Source organism: Ordospora pajunii (assembly GCF_021821965.1).
Source record: "Ordospora pajunii strain FI-F-10 chromosome Unknown Cg_09A, whole genome shotgun sequence".
Classification (NCBI taxonomy): domain Eukaryota; kingdom Fungi; phylum Microsporidia; family Ordosporidae; genus Ordospora; species Ordospora pajunii.
In genome coordinates, this window is record NW_026848129.1 from 1 (window position 1) to 14421 (window position 14421).

Consider the following 14421-nt stretch of genomic DNA (forward strand, 5'->3'; position numbering starts at 1 on the left):
GGATTGTTGGGGGGAGGGCATGTGTAATGGCAATTACAGGATGGGTGAGACAGATTATGGATATGAATGGGAGTAGTGGCATGAATAATGAAATGCTGCAGTAATAAGCAGTATTAATAATGATAAGTATTAGTGATGGGATATGAAATGTGGAATGAGAATAAACGAATAGTGAATAATTGAGTATGTTAATAGTGTATGTGTGATGATTTGAATGAGTATATGTGATTAAGGAGAAGGATGTGTATGTGAGTAATAGAGAATGATCAGCTTAAGAAGTTGATTGGAATGGCAAGTAATCTGAGTGTGTGCTACGAGACTTGAAGATATGCATGTGAGTGCTATGAATATGCAGCAAGTGTTGAAATGAATGCGATCGATGCCTGGCTGAGATGCCTATGATGAGCAAGATTCCAAGGCGGCACGGCATATGATGATGCTACATTGGTTGTATTGGTAGATATTTGATATTGGGTATTGCATGGATGTGAAAGAATCCGATGGCTACAGAAAGCAAGCGTGGAAGAAAGGATGTGCTGGCGGGAGAGATAAGGCAGTATGAGTAAGATCTTGGCGATATAGCTGCGGAAAAGGAGAAATTGCGCAAAGAAGAGCTGAGGATGCTGCCTCGGAAGATATGCAAGCTGCGAGAAGAGGTGTTTGAGATGGAAGATGTGCATGCTACAGAAGTGGAGCACATCAATGAAGACATAAAGAAACTGAGCGAAGAGTACAAGTCTGTGTGCAAGCGAGCGTGGAATAATAAGAATGATATTGAGCAATTGGAAGCAAGGCACAGGAGAGTGTCAAATGAGCGCATGGCAAGTTTTGAGAGGAACTGTAGAAATAGCTCGTACATAAGAGGCTTGTCCGATCTGAAACGCAAAGAAGGAGAATGCAATCAAGAAATGCGAGATATGAAAAGACTGATTGTGGAGAAGGAAAGAGATCTTAGGAATAATGTCACTAAGCACGATAGTGCCTTAAAGCGGAATAATGAGCGGATTGCACGTGCAGAGAAGCGTTATGTGCCAGATCACAAGCTGAAGGATATATATGCTATAAGAACGGAGCAGAGCAAGGTGGAGATGAATATACGGGCAATAAAGGAAAGCATTGAGAGGAAGAAGGCGGAGATGGTGAACGAAATAGCATGGGAGAGGGCCAGGGGGATAGGATGGAAAACTTTTTATGTGTTGTGCGCTCTGGCTGGTATAGCTCTGATGTATGACATGGTGTATGGCCTGCCTTTCCAGTGATTGAACAGCATAAAGTGTAATGGAAATGCAGCATCACCAAGATAGAGATAGGCTTGATAAATGCAATAGATAAAACAGTAGACTTTTGCCAAGAAAAATACTAGAAATCAGTAGGCATGCCTTCTGAGTTTTTAGAACTTGTAATGAAGAATGCTGTGGCCTAATACCAGTATTGGTGTATATGCAAGAAATTGCGGTAAAAATGATCCAAATCATAAAGCCGATAGAAGAAACCATCAATGAGGATTATAGCAAATGGATGCTAGAGTTGGCCAGGGAGATCATAGCCGAAAGAAAGAATGGATTTATGTATGCTATAGTCTAATGATATTCTTAATAACTATTGAGGTAAAGGTCTTGAAGTGCTGAAGTGGAGGATCACAAAGTAGATATAACTCAAGTCGTAAGCTAGGTAATAAAGGATTAATGGTAATGGATATTTATGATTATAGGCCAATAGCCATTAAGTAACAGCTGTTGCATGCTAGTAAGAGACAGATTGAAGGATCCAGCACCCAAAGGATTGATAATTAATACGCCAAGGCACAGCCATTAAGTGCACTGTATCTTAAAACAGTCCCCATATCCCTGGAATGCAAAATAACGAAATACTTCAATGTCTAGACGACATACAATCGGAAATAGACAATGAATATGAAAAGTTTGCACGGGAAGACTTCGAATGCAAGCTAAGGTGGCACAAAATAGTCAAGCCGCTTTTTGCAAAATGTAGAGAGTTTGTGCACAGATTGCCTGACTTCTCGAACACATACTGGGAGCAGGTGCTTTTGAACTATGAAATTGCAAAGGCATTGCTTCCTGTTGACGAGGATGGCAACATAGATGCCAAATGGATAAAATTGCTAGAAGTTGACTACCTCGATGGATACATGTACAGGGTTCATGCTGAGCTGCATGAAAATAACTTCGTAGGCAATGCCACGCTTACAAAGATGATTTGCCTGAATCAAAAAAGAGTTGAGACAACCGCAGTTGAGTGGAAGAATGATGTAAGGTGGCCTGTTTTTGCATTTTTTGAAAGCATGGACGAGGATCTTGAGGTATTTGACATCCTCTATGAAGCATACTTCAACTCTGCGTTTTATTTCCTGACCGCTCAGACAACTTAATTCTTCGCCAGGAAGCATAACACTGCTAGGCCAGATCCAGCTCAAGCTATTTAATCAATCCAGCAGCACATTTGCCTTCAGCAGTGTGTATTTTTGGTCGAATTTGACTACAGGGCACCTGTGCCTGCTCTTCAGACCTTCAATCCCTGCCCTGAGCTCTCCATTCGGAAGAATGCCAGCAATTCTGTCCTTGTTGCTGAACAGCAGCTGAGGAGCATGTCTAAGTAAAAACATGCCAAACTCTTGATACTTCACACTGCAAAGAATCGATGCAGTAAAATAGTCAATCAGCATGCCGTGTATTGCAGAGCTGTTTTTCAACCCGAGTATTCGTTTCATTACAGGATAGAACAGCTTGTCTATGGGATCAAAGCTTACAACTGTGCCCAGTATCTTCTCAGACACAAGAAATATGTTCTTCTGCAGTTCGAGCTCATCCAAGTCCAGTATTCTTCGGTATGCCATTCTTCTTCGGCCAGAAACACTGAGGCAATAAAAAATCTTCTCAACGCTGTCGTGCTCCTTTCTATGGCTTGCTATTTCCCGTAGCTTGCCTATCCTTGGCCTTTCTCGCCCGATTCTTCGCTCCTTTGCCTTCTGTAGACGGAACTTCTTGAACACCCTCCCCATGCGTATCGCTAAAGTCACATATAAATCTAAATCTTGAAATTATTTATTAGCTGGTGGTAACCTCCTTGAGATCCATTGCCAGGCTCGTGTTGCTCAGTATCAGCCTGACTCTTGGACTGAATTTAAACATAAGGAACGCCATCGAAAGCACGAGAGTCAATAATAATGAAAATACAATCAGCACCGCCAATGAGCTGTTTGAAAGATAGCTTCTGTTCAGAAATGTTATGCTTCTGTTCATAGCACTCTTGGCAGATCCTCCTGAACACAGCACTATGTTGTTGAAGTGGCTCAGTAGTATTCTGAATCCTGGCGATATGCTTTTTGTCTCGCCAAGAGTAGCATAGAAAAGCGTGTCTATGAAAAGAAACGGGCACAAAAACAGAGAATATGAAAGAGGATACAAGTACTTCATAAACACATACTTTTCATACAGCTCTTCAAGCTCTATGCTCAGCGAGTACGGCCTCAAAAACGTTGTGAGCACAAATGCTGCAACTCTGGTAATGTTGAGCGGATATGTCTTGCACGAAAATGATTTGGCCGCAATCATGAAAATCACCATTGAAAGAGGCATTGTAGTAAGCATCAGGACAGTTCGCGACGTCAGTATGTCTCTGAATTGTGTGAATCCAATAAGCATGCAAAAAAACAACGATCTCAACAACGAAAATCCACACTCATATATTAGTATGGACACAAGCAAGGAAAATTGGCTGTAATCACATCGAAACATCTCCTTTTTCAAGAGTGCCTCGTTATCCAGGAACGAGGAGTCGTTGAATATGGAGAATGATGTTATGAATGGAATCAGGTTATATGAAAGAAAATCCGTAACGTCTGCATACATTACATCCAGCCTTGGATATAACTTTCGAAGGAATATCTTGAGGTCATCTATGTATCCTTTGCTATTTTCAGAGTATACTGGAAACATCTTGCTAATGAACATGAAAACAGAATACTTCACCTTACAACACAGAAATAAAAACAAGAATGTTAGGATAGTCAACTTAAACAGCAATATGTTCGATATCATTCCGTTTCTATAGTCTATCTTTACTTGTCTATTAAGTAAATGCCATACATGTTTCCATGAAAACAGAGTGACTATGCAATATTCGTTTGATTTTTCCATTTCTTTGCGATTGGAAGTGTGTAACTCCATGCCATACTGCTCAGATACGAACGAGTCTGTTTCGATCGCGAAAAGGCATTCTGCAATAGATAGATCATCTGGCTTATGTATTTGATTCAGCTCAAGAAACCCCTGCAAGCCTGATGTAGGCCCCATATACATCATCTTCCCCTTATTCAAAAATATTATATCATCAAACATGCCAAGCATCATGTTACCTGGTTGGTGCACAGTCATCAAGATGATTTTGTTCTTTGACTCGGCATACTTTTTTAGGATCTGGACGATTTCTAATGCTAGCTGTGAGTCAAGTCCACTCGTTGGTTCATCAAGAAAAATTATGTCGGGCTCTGCAGCAAGATCCATGGCAAGCATAAGTCTTCTGCGTTCGCCACCAGAAATTGTCATCACCAAAGATTTTCTTATTTTCCTCAATCCCATTTCGCTTATTATCTCGTCTACGGCTTTAGATATGCTAAAGTCTTTTGGCTTCGCTTTCCCTCGGAAAATAAAAGAATATCTTATGGATTCTTCAACACTCAGATATGCAGAAAACGTATCAAACTGCTCCATGTATGAAACACTCTTTAACCACTCATAAGCAGACCTTTGCTTGCCATTAAGCGATATAATTCCCGAGGTCAATGCATTGCTGCTTACCTTTCCAAGCAATAGCTTCATAAAGGTTGTCTTGCCACTTCCGCTTCCACCCATAATTGCAGTAAGTTTTCCTGAACAAATCTGGCCAGATATGCCAGAGACTAGCTCTATATACTCTTTATTTGCATCCAAGCTTCTGCAAGGCACCTTCAGAAACACATCCTCAAACTTCAAAGCAATCTGCTCCTCCATGGCCTTTCATGAATCAAACTATTTTGATTACTATAGGAGAAGCAGCTGTCAATCACATTGCATTCCCTTATGCATAATCCTTGCTTTAGTTTAATTGTTGCTTCTATCAAGGATTATTGTATTCTCAAAACCTCAAAAGGCTCATGCAAAAGGAGAAATAAATTTGCCCAAAAAATAACATCAAAAACTATAGAACTCATTTATTTTTGCCTTGGCCATTCACATTGATTCCTCGGGTTTCAACATACAACTGCGTACTTTTGTCCATTCTAGACGAATATCCCTTCCTTGTAATGTATGTCTCTTCATCCTTCAGAGTAAGATGCCCTTTTAGCGAAATTTCTGCGGGTTTGAAAACTACATTCTCAGTTTCTTGCGGCACAGCCTCTCTTTGCATCACAACGCTTTTGAATGCCTTAAGCAGTTGCGACGGTTCAAGATTCGTCGGATACTCCTTCATCCTTTCGAGCTCCGCTAATCTCCCGAGATATGAAATGTAATGCGTATTGATAACCTGGAATTCTTTCTTCTCAAACGCATGAAGCTCATTCAATGCATTCTTGTACTCGCTTTCGATCTTGCTCCTTACATCGTTGATATTGCTCTGGAACATCCTTACGTTCTTTCTGAATTCAACCACACAGTCCTTCAAAACTCTCTCCTCATCAATCAGCTGTAAATTTCCCGTCGTAAGCATCCTTTGTAGGCTATCGCACGCCTCAACATAATTCAATAAGCTGTGCGATCCGTTTGGAAGCTCAGAGTGATTTCCGTTTATCTTGCACTTCGTGCACACAGGAATCAGACACTCCTCACAGAAGTAGTCAACCATCGTCTCGGGATGGCTTGCACAGTAAATAAACTTCTTCTTCCCCACCTCGTTGAAGTAGTACCTTACATGCCTCTTCAGAAAATAGTCGCTGTGTACCTCAGAGTCGCACACCTCACAGAAACTCGCTCGCTCCGCCGGGCAAAACGAAACAGACTGGTTCGTCCGACATCTGTCGCAAACAAAACACCCCTTGCTTCTCATCTCTAACTCCATGTCATACTCAAACGTCACATCAAAAAGCGGCAGAACCTTGCTTGTGTCCTTGACTGCATACAAGTACTCTCTCATATTCATCTGCGAGTCAGGAAGAAACCCAACCTGGTATCCATGCTCGCTCGTAACAAACGAGTCGTAGTGCCCTGGAGGATTCATCTGCTTTACATACTCCTTAGATACATATATCGCCTCTCCAACCGCAACCTCGCAGAACTTCACATTGTGAATAATCGAGTCTGCCTTAAGAGGAACATTGAAAACCGGAAAATACGTCGTAGGCCCTATCTCCGCACAAAACCCACGAATTCGTCGCGTATCTCCAAACTTCTTGTTAAATGCAGCTACCTGCTGAGCATCAGCAATATCCTCAAGCTTCTCAACCTTCAGTGTCGCGCTATCCAGCAGATACCTCAGCAAATACTCAATGTCATGCATAGGGGATCAAAAAAACAAAACAAATCAATATCACATACAATAGATAAATGCCTCAGGTACATTCAGCTTAATATTCCCAGCACAGCTACACAATCTCGCTTCATTAGAGTTCGGTGCTATCGGCAAGCAGGCGTACCACAACAACCACAGTATGCCCACTTTCAAACGAATAGACAAGGATATGCGTGTCAAGAAATGAAAAAACAGCCTCTCCATGCAATGCTTCAACAACACGTAAGTCCTTCGATCTTGCCAATACCCTTACAGAATCAACCTTGTGATCTATAACCTTCACCCCAGCATACCTCACTTCCGTTCTCACCATCCCAGACGATCTAAACACAGCATTTCCTTCCTTGTCTGCAGTAATCTCAATATCATCTCTGCTCAACACTTTGAAATCGTTTATTACCAAGCTTAGCAACAAAACACCACCTCTTATTCGATACATGCCATCAAAAATCTGCACACTTTTTTCAATCTCCATCTTACCATCGCCAACACCAACTTCATATCTGTATTTCAGCCCCCTTTCCTCAAAAACAAACTCTCTGGTGCTTTCAAGCATCTTCATCAAATCCTTGATGCACATAGTAAACTCACAATCGCACAGCACCGGTATTTCAATTAAAATATGTTCCGAACACACTCCAGCTCCAGATATTGTTACTTTTGACGCAAACTTACTGATAAACACAAGTGCATCATACAGTTGTGATGAAAGCTCAACAACCCCCATTCAACTAATGCATAAACCCAAATAAATACCAATAACATCATTTACTTCATCTTGTCTTGCACAATGTCAAAAAACGCTATTGTGACTCCATTGATCAGCACATCTCCTACATACATTTCTTCAGATCCCTCCGTTTTGATGTATCCCTCCTTCAAATAAGTATTGACATGCATATCAAAACTCTCAAGTATCCCACGGTACATCTTGTTGTTCAACGTCATCACCTTTACATATCCATTCCTGGAGTTCTTCAGAACATCGAGTGCTTGAAACTCCATTGCAGGGGCCTCCACACATCAAATTCATATTCATTATCTCTGCTCACGCCTCTTTTGCCTTAAGACAATCGTCTCGTTAGTAACAATCTCATCATTCTTCAATGCTGTGTCTCCCCTATACATAGTCTGTTTGCTAACAGACACCCCTGTTCTGTCATAAACCATTCTTTTCAGCATTCTAACACTCATGGCATCAAACACAAGCTGTTCATATTCCGTTTTGACCCCTTTATCAAACAAAACAGTCACTTTTCCTTCGGTGGCCGAGCTTTCTTGCCCACACTTTGCTTCTTTCAGGTGCATAGTCATGGCATTGACTGGCACACTCATGTTGCAAAAAGGACATCTGCTATGCTTTGTCTCAATCGTTTCTCTGTGCATTCCATCTACAAGCTCGTAAGTTGGGCCACTACTATCGAGAGTAGCCACAAGCTTAAACCTGCAAAACTCAGAAATAGCGTGATTTTTCTTGGCAAATCGCCTCCTCAATCTTAGAAAGTCGTGTAATTTTTTGCCTTCCAATTGCAGCATGACTTTCATGTAATTTTTCTTAATGCAGGAATACATCGAATGCACACCACAACCGCTATTTAGAGCATTTATCTGGCTTTCATCATCAAAATCGCTGTCTAAGCATGCCTTCAATGCAATTTCCTTTACTTCATCCAAATTATTGATATTTGGATACAAAAGAGTAAATGCATACATGATGGGCTGGCACACACTGCATATGATAGATACGCAAACACATAACACAACAAGTGCTGCATATGTGCAGTTGCACCACCACCATAACACAGCAAAATACTCGCATAATACTCCATTCACAACATTATGTACATGATATACATGATGCAACACATTACTATGGATTAGTACCTTAGATATAAACAACAGCGCCGCAGACCCTCTATGTCTGACAGACAAAACACTGCCAATAAAAGACACTACGACTCACCTGAAACCAGAAATAGAATGGGAACATCTGCAAGAGTGGTGCTTAAGGAATGCAAGGGAAACATCGACATGTTTCTCAAGAAAATAAAAAAACTAAACATCGAGATGTCTGAAAACGAAAACCGCAATGATGAGAATACAAATGGATTATAAGAAGGACAATATATAGTGCAGTACCGAATGGATTAAATTTTGAGTTGGTTTATTTTTGCTTCAGTGTTCATTGGGTATTCTACCTCAGGCAGTCTACCTGCTTCATTACTTCAAGTGCGTCGCTAGAAATGCACTTTCCATTCACGATGTAGTTATCGAGAATGAGATGAGTCTCCTTGAAGTTGTAAATGAAGTGAAGCTCACAGACTTTACTGAAAAATCTGTCGTATATCGACATGAGGTTGTTTATCAAAGACAGTATGTACATTCCGTTTTCATTTTCAACGACAAAGGCAATGAATATGTCGCCAAATCTATTGAAAACAACCATCTGATCGCCATCCACGATGTTTTTTTCTGCATGGCCTAGAACAATTTCTCTGATACCTGCATCATCAAGCGATTTTTGATACGTTCTTTTAAGCCTTGTCTCGCCACTTGAACTGAATCCATATATCTTCTTGATCATACTCGTAAACACAGTCATGTTTATGAAGCATCATGAAACATTCTTAATAAGAATCATGGCACACCCCAATGGGATCACTGAGTAGCACAATGCTGTGCGAGGAGGAAATAGAGGAGCTTAAGAATAGCACTGTGTTTGACTACAGAGAAATTGAAAATCTGTACGAAAGGTTTCAGTTTTTGGACAAGGAGACACATGGGTATCTGACATACAACGAGTTGAACAACATTCCGGAGTTCCAATCGAATCCGTTCAGCCAGCTAATCATGCGAAGCATCGAAAAGATGGTTGACTATGACAGGATGACGTTTCCACACTTCCTTGCATTCCTGGGGATATTCTCTGAAAAGAGTGATGTGAAGAGCAGGGTGAAGTATTTGTTTGATATACTCGATCTGAACGGAGACGGAAAGCTCTGCACAAATGTATTTATTAGATTAGAAAACATAATGGGGCAGTGTGGCCGAGAGGAGGATGTCAAGAGCCTGATGGATAGCTACGACAAAGGAAGCAAGGGATACATGGATCAGGCAGACTTCACCGATTTCTACGAAAGCAGCCCGTCGATTGATAGAAACATGATTATTGACTTTTCTAAGAATCTGAGGCGGCATAAACAGGTGGGGTTTATGCAGATTCTCTGGCCATCGAAGCACGAGGCATGAGTGAGACCTTGATTGTGTAATATGCGTTAATAAATGGTTGTTGTTTGATTCGCATCAGTGCATGGGCATGGCTAAAGCATGTTCTTTGTGTTTATGTGTTTTGATGAGAGTATGACAGAACAATGAGTGAAGAGCACGGCATTAATCAATTTGCAATGCATGCCCACCTGGAATGTTTTTCAAAAGACATGCCGAGCCAGTCAGTATGTGCACAGAGGAAGAGCTGGACATCCTGTCGAACCGATTGAGCGACTCCATATACTATGAGGACAGAGTCGATGCATTGAACGAGATATTGAAGGCATCGAAGATACATCCTGTCGAGGTGGGTGTTTGTGCACTGCAAAGCGTAATAAACTCAATGGAAGAGATGGAAGATGTTTCCATGCATATTGAGGTAATAAAGAACACTCTTGACTGTGTAAACAGGATGGAATTCATCGACATCATTGTAAATAATCATTCGAGCTTGAATGCAATATGCACCTGTATTCAGGAAAACAAAGAAGAAGAAAGCGTATACGACCTGCTGTGCGAATTAAGCGTATCTGAAGCATTTCCAAAATGTATGTCAAAGATATCGAATGCAGCCTACTATTGTGTTCGTATGGTAAGGAAAGGGAAAACAGAGCTGATATCCAGAATGATCAAATACGATGTCAACTTCAAAAAGGAGCTCACGTTTGCAGAGGTATTCGAAAACACACTAGGAATGCTTAGAAACGGGTTTTCTAAGGAAATGATGGCACTGCTGGTTCTTCTGCTAAAAGACTGCACATTCAATCAAAACTACTTCAATGAGTTGAATTGGGATGTCGTATTGAAGTACAGAGCTGCACATCAAAATGAAACAGGCCAGGTTCTGGCTTCGCTTATAGACCTGAAGAATCCAGACTTCTCAAAGATCCAGTGCACAGTGCACAAGCGAATCGAAATGCAGTCGCTAGTCAGCTCAAATGAGTGGCGTCTTATATACCTTATCATAAAAGATAATGCTCAGTACACACAGGAGGCACTAGCGTTGATTTCTGCAGAAAATGTTGCAAACGCATGCAATCAAAAAGCATCCACTGAACGAAACGAGGCATATTTGCTAGCAGACTATCTTTTGATGCACGACAGCTTTGACCTTCCAGAGTATGATTCATACAGAATATGCACACTAAGATGCTTTCATGGCAAGCAGGCATCCTTGGAATCAGTTACATCAAAAATCATAAGCGAAATAGAAATGCTTGATAGAATGGATATGTGCAGTGCATTGGACTTGCTGGTATTTGTCATCTTCAATTTTGAGACGTCTTGGGCAGGCAAGATCACCACCAAGCTTATTGAGATATTCAATGACTACACAAGGCCAGATATACACAGAAATTTATGCCTGATTGCCCTAATGATGCTAGATACGCCAATGGATTCAATAGGAATCAATCGGTATGCCGCTGCACACATTCTCAGAGAAGCAAGGCTTCAGTTGTGCTCATTAGAGTATCATTCAGAACTCTACATGGCCGACCGGATGGTGGACACCTTAATAGACAATGTAAACGATTTAATACTCACGAAATGTGCTTGTATACCAAAATGAATGTAAAAGCAAATCTTCGTAGATGAGACATTGCTAAACTGATTCTACATTCAAAACTCTAATTATTTCTTTGTCAAGATATCCAAGGAATAATGATATGTCGTTGCCCGTACAAAGAAGATGCGTGCCTTCCGGTATACACACTGTGGAAGAATTGCTTACAAGCTTCAACTTTGGCATTATGTCTGACACACTGTACTCATCTTTACCAGAAACAACAAATAAAATCCTGGTGTTCATAGTATTCAAATCCATAAAAAACTCATCTGATAAGTAGCTTGAAAACATATCCTCCTTCCCGTACCTGCAAAATAAATCCATAAACCTCTGTGCTTTGATGTACATTCCCCGGTAGTTCATGACTGCATCCTTACTCATACCACGTGCCTGATGCAAGTACTTGCCAAGATCGTTCATCACATGCTCCTCGTACTCTACATCACTGACTGCTCCTTGCAAAACAGCCAGCTTCACATTTGAATTCCCAAATACTTTCAAATAATGAATAATGTCCTGGCATCCTGTTGAATTCCCCACAAGAACTACATCACCTTCAAGACTCATTAGCAATCCATTTAAGTCTTCCGCATCATCATCAATCGTAAACAATCCAAAATGCGGATGTGATCTTAGCTGTGGAATGACAAATCTATAGCCGTTTCTTGAGCAATACTTCTCAAGAGATACTGTAAATGCATCTACTGCCATATGTGATCCCAATCCTCCAATATACACTATACTCACCACGCTGTCTACCAAATTTGAGTACGCCTTAAGATCATGGTTTGTATCATAAGCAAACACCTTACCACAAAGCTCATATCCATGCATATATGGGTTCAGAATCATCCCACATAACAGCAATCATTCAAATATTAGGTACATGCATTTGTCATACACATACCACCAAACACTGCTTGGCTAAATTCCGTTTCCTTCTTGCAATCAAAAACCTTTGTAACTCGGATCTGATAAAAATGCTTTGAATCAATGTTTCTCAGATAAAACTCTGCTCCACTTTGCACATCATTTGTAACATATGCCAGGCCTCCGCATAATCCTCTAGTGAACCAGAACCCTCCCCTTACCACTCTTCCTATCAGCCTATCACTCTCGTCATAAATGAGTGCACATCTATCGGCATGGCCCTTTTCCAGCTCAAATACCACAAACGATACAATGCCATCAGCTGCAAGATACATCAGGCCAGTATCAATATGCATCTTCTTCGAAATCGGTGTTCGCTCGTACTTTTCTCGGACAGGATCCACACACGAGCGCTCAAGCTCTTTATAGAGACTGCTGTTGGGATAATCAAAAGGATACACCATGTATTCATTTTCAAATGCAAGCCTTTGTAGCTCCTCGACACATATAGGCACCATCCCTGCATTTATCATATCTTGCCAAAGACCCATTACCTGACCCCTCTTAACAAGAATCTTTCCAGACTCGTGCTCTGACATGCTTCTGATGTATAAAATTCTATCTACTTCTCCATCTACCGCATCCTCAACTCGCAGGCATCTCTTATTGCAATATATTTTTGCAAACCTGCTTGATTCCTCAATGGCAATGTCCAAAAACATCTCATCAGCCTTTATGATCGACAAACAGCACTCAATTCTACTGTGCTCAGCCATCCCTTCAGTACAAACCTTCAGGCTTTCCTCCTCGGCAGAAATAACAACAACATACTTCTCGCTCACAATCACTTCAAGCATAGCATTGCCGAAGACAATCGTCTGGATAACATCCTCCATCTCGAGATTGATTCCCAGTACAGATGCAAATGATAGTGTGCTTTGTCTTTCATAAACAACAGCCTTTTTGTACGATTCGTCAAAAACATATCCTCTGCTCTGTGATTTGTATATGAATTTGCTGCTCTTAAGCCGCCTTCTGAATGGGATTGATGTACCCCATGCCTTTACCATTTCAAATCTCTTTGCATACCAGGTATGTGTTCTTAGCCCGTGTCTATCTTTCCTTCTTACGTTTTTTCTTCTTCGTGATCTCTTTTCATGGCTTCTTGTACGCCTTCTCAGATAAAACGGAAGTCTCTGGAACATCATGGACTTTCTCCTGCTTGCATCAATGGCAGCCTCTATTGCCTGTATTTCCTTTGCTCGCTCGTTCACAAAGCCTATTGGATTGATTTCCTTCTCATTCATTCTGAGGGAGCAAATTTTGTATAGCATTGGCCATGGCATTCTGCATGCGCAATACTGCACATTTAACCGAGCTGATACAATGCATGCATATGGCTATTAATGTATTGCAAGTATGCGTAGATCGGCATGCAACGACAATGTAGAGCCACTAAATGCCCCGAACAGGCATAATGGACTGCACAATCACTGCACACAATTCAATAATCATCGACAGGATGATACAAGTGATCAAAACACCCACGATTTCGATTGACACAATGCATGCGGTTTGTATCCAGGTGGTTTCTACCGACAAGACGGCAATTCTTGAGTTTACTCTTGCAAACTGCATGTTTGAAGACTTAGCTTTGAAGAATAAGCATGTATCGATTCCAAGACAAAGATTCTACATGAAGAAGATGAAGCATCTGAGAATAACTACGAATGAATATGTGATGGTGTTTGAGTATGTGTTCGAAGGGTATGTGTTTAGAAGGAGTGTTTTTCATGCATGTGCACAGCCATTTGAGATTGGATCTGAGCCAAGAATGTATGCAACAGATCTTGATCCAGGCATGATGAAGACCATGTGCAAGGAAATTCAGAATGAAAAGGTTGAAGTAAGAATATCAAATGGAATGGGAGAAGTAAGCGGCAACAAGTCAAGGGTTAGATTTAGGCTGGATTGTGCAGATGAGTGGAAGGCGAAAGGAATAGGAAGGAACCTCAGGAATATTTTTGAAATATCTGACCTATTCTGTGCAATGAAGATGGAATATGGGCCACAGAGCTCGTCTATGAAAATTGTGCTTGTGGGAGATGAAATTAAAGCAAGCTTTTTTACTGCAGTATGTATAAGCAGCAAAGCAGATGAATTTTAGTGAATGTGTGCTGCAGAGCAGAATAGATGAGGCCACAGATGTATGC

At 41.0% G+C, this 14421-nt stretch overlaps 15 protein-coding genes across 15 annotated transcripts; 6 read left to right on the forward strand and 9 right to left on the reverse strand.

Annotated features, from left to right (window-relative positions):
• Positions 1 to 620: 620 nt before the first annotated feature.
• Positions 621 to 1259, forward strand: HK407_09g13560 (uncharacterized protein; the record flags this gene model as incomplete). The annotated part of the gene is made up of 1 exon (XM_060421319.1): positions 621 to 1259. The coding sequence occupies one exon, from the start codon at positions 621 to 623 to the stop codon at positions 1257 to 1259; it is 639 nt and encodes a 212-aa protein (XP_060276400.1).
• A 593-nt stretch (positions 1260 to 1852) lies between these two features.
• Positions 1853 to 2389, forward strand: HK407_09g13570 (uncharacterized protein; the record flags this gene model as incomplete). The annotated part of the gene is made up of 1 exon (XM_060421320.1): positions 1853 to 2389. The coding sequence occupies one exon, from the start codon at positions 1853 to 1855 to the stop codon at positions 2387 to 2389; it is 537 nt and encodes a 178-aa protein (XP_060276401.1).
• A 54-nt stretch (positions 2390 to 2443) lies between these two features.
• Positions 2444 to 3019, reverse strand: HK407_09g13580 (uncharacterized protein; the record flags this gene model as incomplete). Its single annotated transcript, XM_060421321.1, has 1 exon — positions 2444 to 3019. One exon carries the CDS (start codon positions 3017 to 3019, stop codon positions 2444 to 2446), a length of 576 nt encoding a protein of 191 aa, XP_060276402.1.
• Positions 3020 to 3065: 46 nt separating this feature from the next.
• Positions 3066 to 5009, reverse strand: HK407_09g13590 (ABC transporter; the record flags this gene model as incomplete). The annotated part of the gene is made up of 1 exon (XM_060421322.1): positions 3066 to 5009. One exon carries the CDS (start codon positions 5007 to 5009, stop codon positions 3066 to 3068), a length of 1944 nt encoding a protein of 647 aa, XP_060276403.1.
• A 196-nt stretch (positions 5010 to 5205) lies between these two features.
• Positions 5206 to 6492, reverse strand: HK407_09g13600 (uncharacterized protein; the record flags this gene model as incomplete). The annotated part of the gene is made up of 1 exon (XM_060421323.1): positions 5206 to 6492. One exon carries the CDS (start codon positions 6490 to 6492, stop codon positions 5206 to 5208), a length of 1287 nt encoding a protein of 428 aa, XP_060276404.1.
• A 103-nt stretch (positions 6493 to 6595) lies between these two features.
• HK407_09g13610 (uncharacterized protein) lies at positions 6596 to 7231 on the reverse strand (the record flags this gene model as incomplete). The annotated part of the gene is made up of 1 exon (XM_060421324.1): positions 6596 to 7231. One exon carries the CDS (start codon positions 7229 to 7231, stop codon positions 6596 to 6598), a length of 636 nt encoding a protein of 211 aa, XP_060276405.1.
• Positions 7232 to 7272: 41 nt separating this feature from the next.
• HK407_09g13620 (uncharacterized protein) lies at positions 7273 to 7509 on the reverse strand (the record flags this gene model as incomplete). The annotated part of the gene is made up of 1 exon (XM_060421325.1): positions 7273 to 7509. The coding sequence occupies one exon, from the start codon at positions 7507 to 7509 to the stop codon at positions 7273 to 7275; it is 237 nt and encodes a 78-aa protein (XP_060276406.1).
• A 33-nt stretch (positions 7510 to 7542) lies between these two features.
• Positions 7543 to 8217, reverse strand: HK407_09g13630 (uncharacterized protein; the record flags this gene model as incomplete). Its single annotated transcript, XM_060421326.1, has 1 exon — positions 7543 to 8217. The coding sequence occupies one exon, from the start codon at positions 8215 to 8217 to the stop codon at positions 7543 to 7545; it is 675 nt and encodes a 224-aa protein (XP_060276407.1).
• Positions 8218 to 8421: 204 nt separating this feature from the next.
• On the forward strand, positions 8422 to 8619 carry HK407_09g13640 (uncharacterized protein; the record flags this gene model as incomplete). Its single annotated transcript, XM_060421327.1, has 1 exon — positions 8422 to 8619. The coding sequence occupies one exon, from the start codon at positions 8422 to 8424 to the stop codon at positions 8617 to 8619; it is 198 nt and encodes a 65-aa protein (XP_060276408.1).
• Positions 8620 to 8698: 79 nt separating this feature from the next.
• HK407_09g13650 (putative clathrin adaptor protein) lies at positions 8699 to 9106 on the reverse strand (the record flags this gene model as incomplete). The annotated part of the gene is made up of 1 exon (XM_060421328.1): positions 8699 to 9106. The coding sequence occupies one exon, from the start codon at positions 9104 to 9106 to the stop codon at positions 8699 to 8701; it is 408 nt and encodes a 135-aa protein (XP_060276409.1).
• A 50-nt stretch (positions 9107 to 9156) lies between these two features.
• HK407_09g13660 (uncharacterized protein) lies at positions 9157 to 9753 on the forward strand (the record flags this gene model as incomplete). Its single annotated transcript, XM_060421329.1, has 1 exon — positions 9157 to 9753. The coding sequence occupies one exon, from the start codon at positions 9157 to 9159 to the stop codon at positions 9751 to 9753; it is 597 nt and encodes a 198-aa protein (XP_060276410.1).
• Positions 9754 to 9925: 172 nt separating this feature from the next.
• On the forward strand, positions 9926 to 11341 carry HK407_09g13670 (uncharacterized protein; the record flags this gene model as incomplete). The annotated part of the gene is made up of 1 exon (XM_060421330.1): positions 9926 to 11341. The coding sequence occupies one exon, from the start codon at positions 9926 to 9928 to the stop codon at positions 11339 to 11341; it is 1416 nt and encodes a 471-aa protein (XP_060276411.1).
• Positions 11342 to 11374: 33 nt separating this feature from the next.
• On the reverse strand, positions 11375 to 12172 carry HK407_09g13680 (uncharacterized protein; the record flags this gene model as incomplete). The annotated part of the gene is made up of 1 exon (XM_060421331.1): positions 11375 to 12172. The coding sequence occupies one exon, from the start codon at positions 12170 to 12172 to the stop codon at positions 11375 to 11377; it is 798 nt and encodes a 265-aa protein (XP_060276412.1).
• A 44-nt stretch (positions 12173 to 12216) lies between these two features.
• Positions 12217 to 13515, reverse strand: HK407_09g13690 (putative POP1-like nucleolar protein; the record flags this gene model as incomplete). The annotated part of the gene is made up of 1 exon (XM_060421332.1): positions 12217 to 13515. One exon carries the CDS (start codon positions 13513 to 13515, stop codon positions 12217 to 12219), a length of 1299 nt encoding a protein of 432 aa, XP_060276413.1.
• A 170-nt stretch (positions 13516 to 13685) lies between these two features.
• Positions 13686 to 14375, forward strand: HK407_09g13700 (uncharacterized protein; the record flags this gene model as incomplete). Its single annotated transcript, XM_060421333.1, has 1 exon — positions 13686 to 14375. The coding sequence occupies one exon, from the start codon at positions 13686 to 13688 to the stop codon at positions 14373 to 14375; it is 690 nt and encodes a 229-aa protein (XP_060276414.1).
• Between the last annotated feature and the right edge of the window lie 46 nt (positions 14376 to 14421).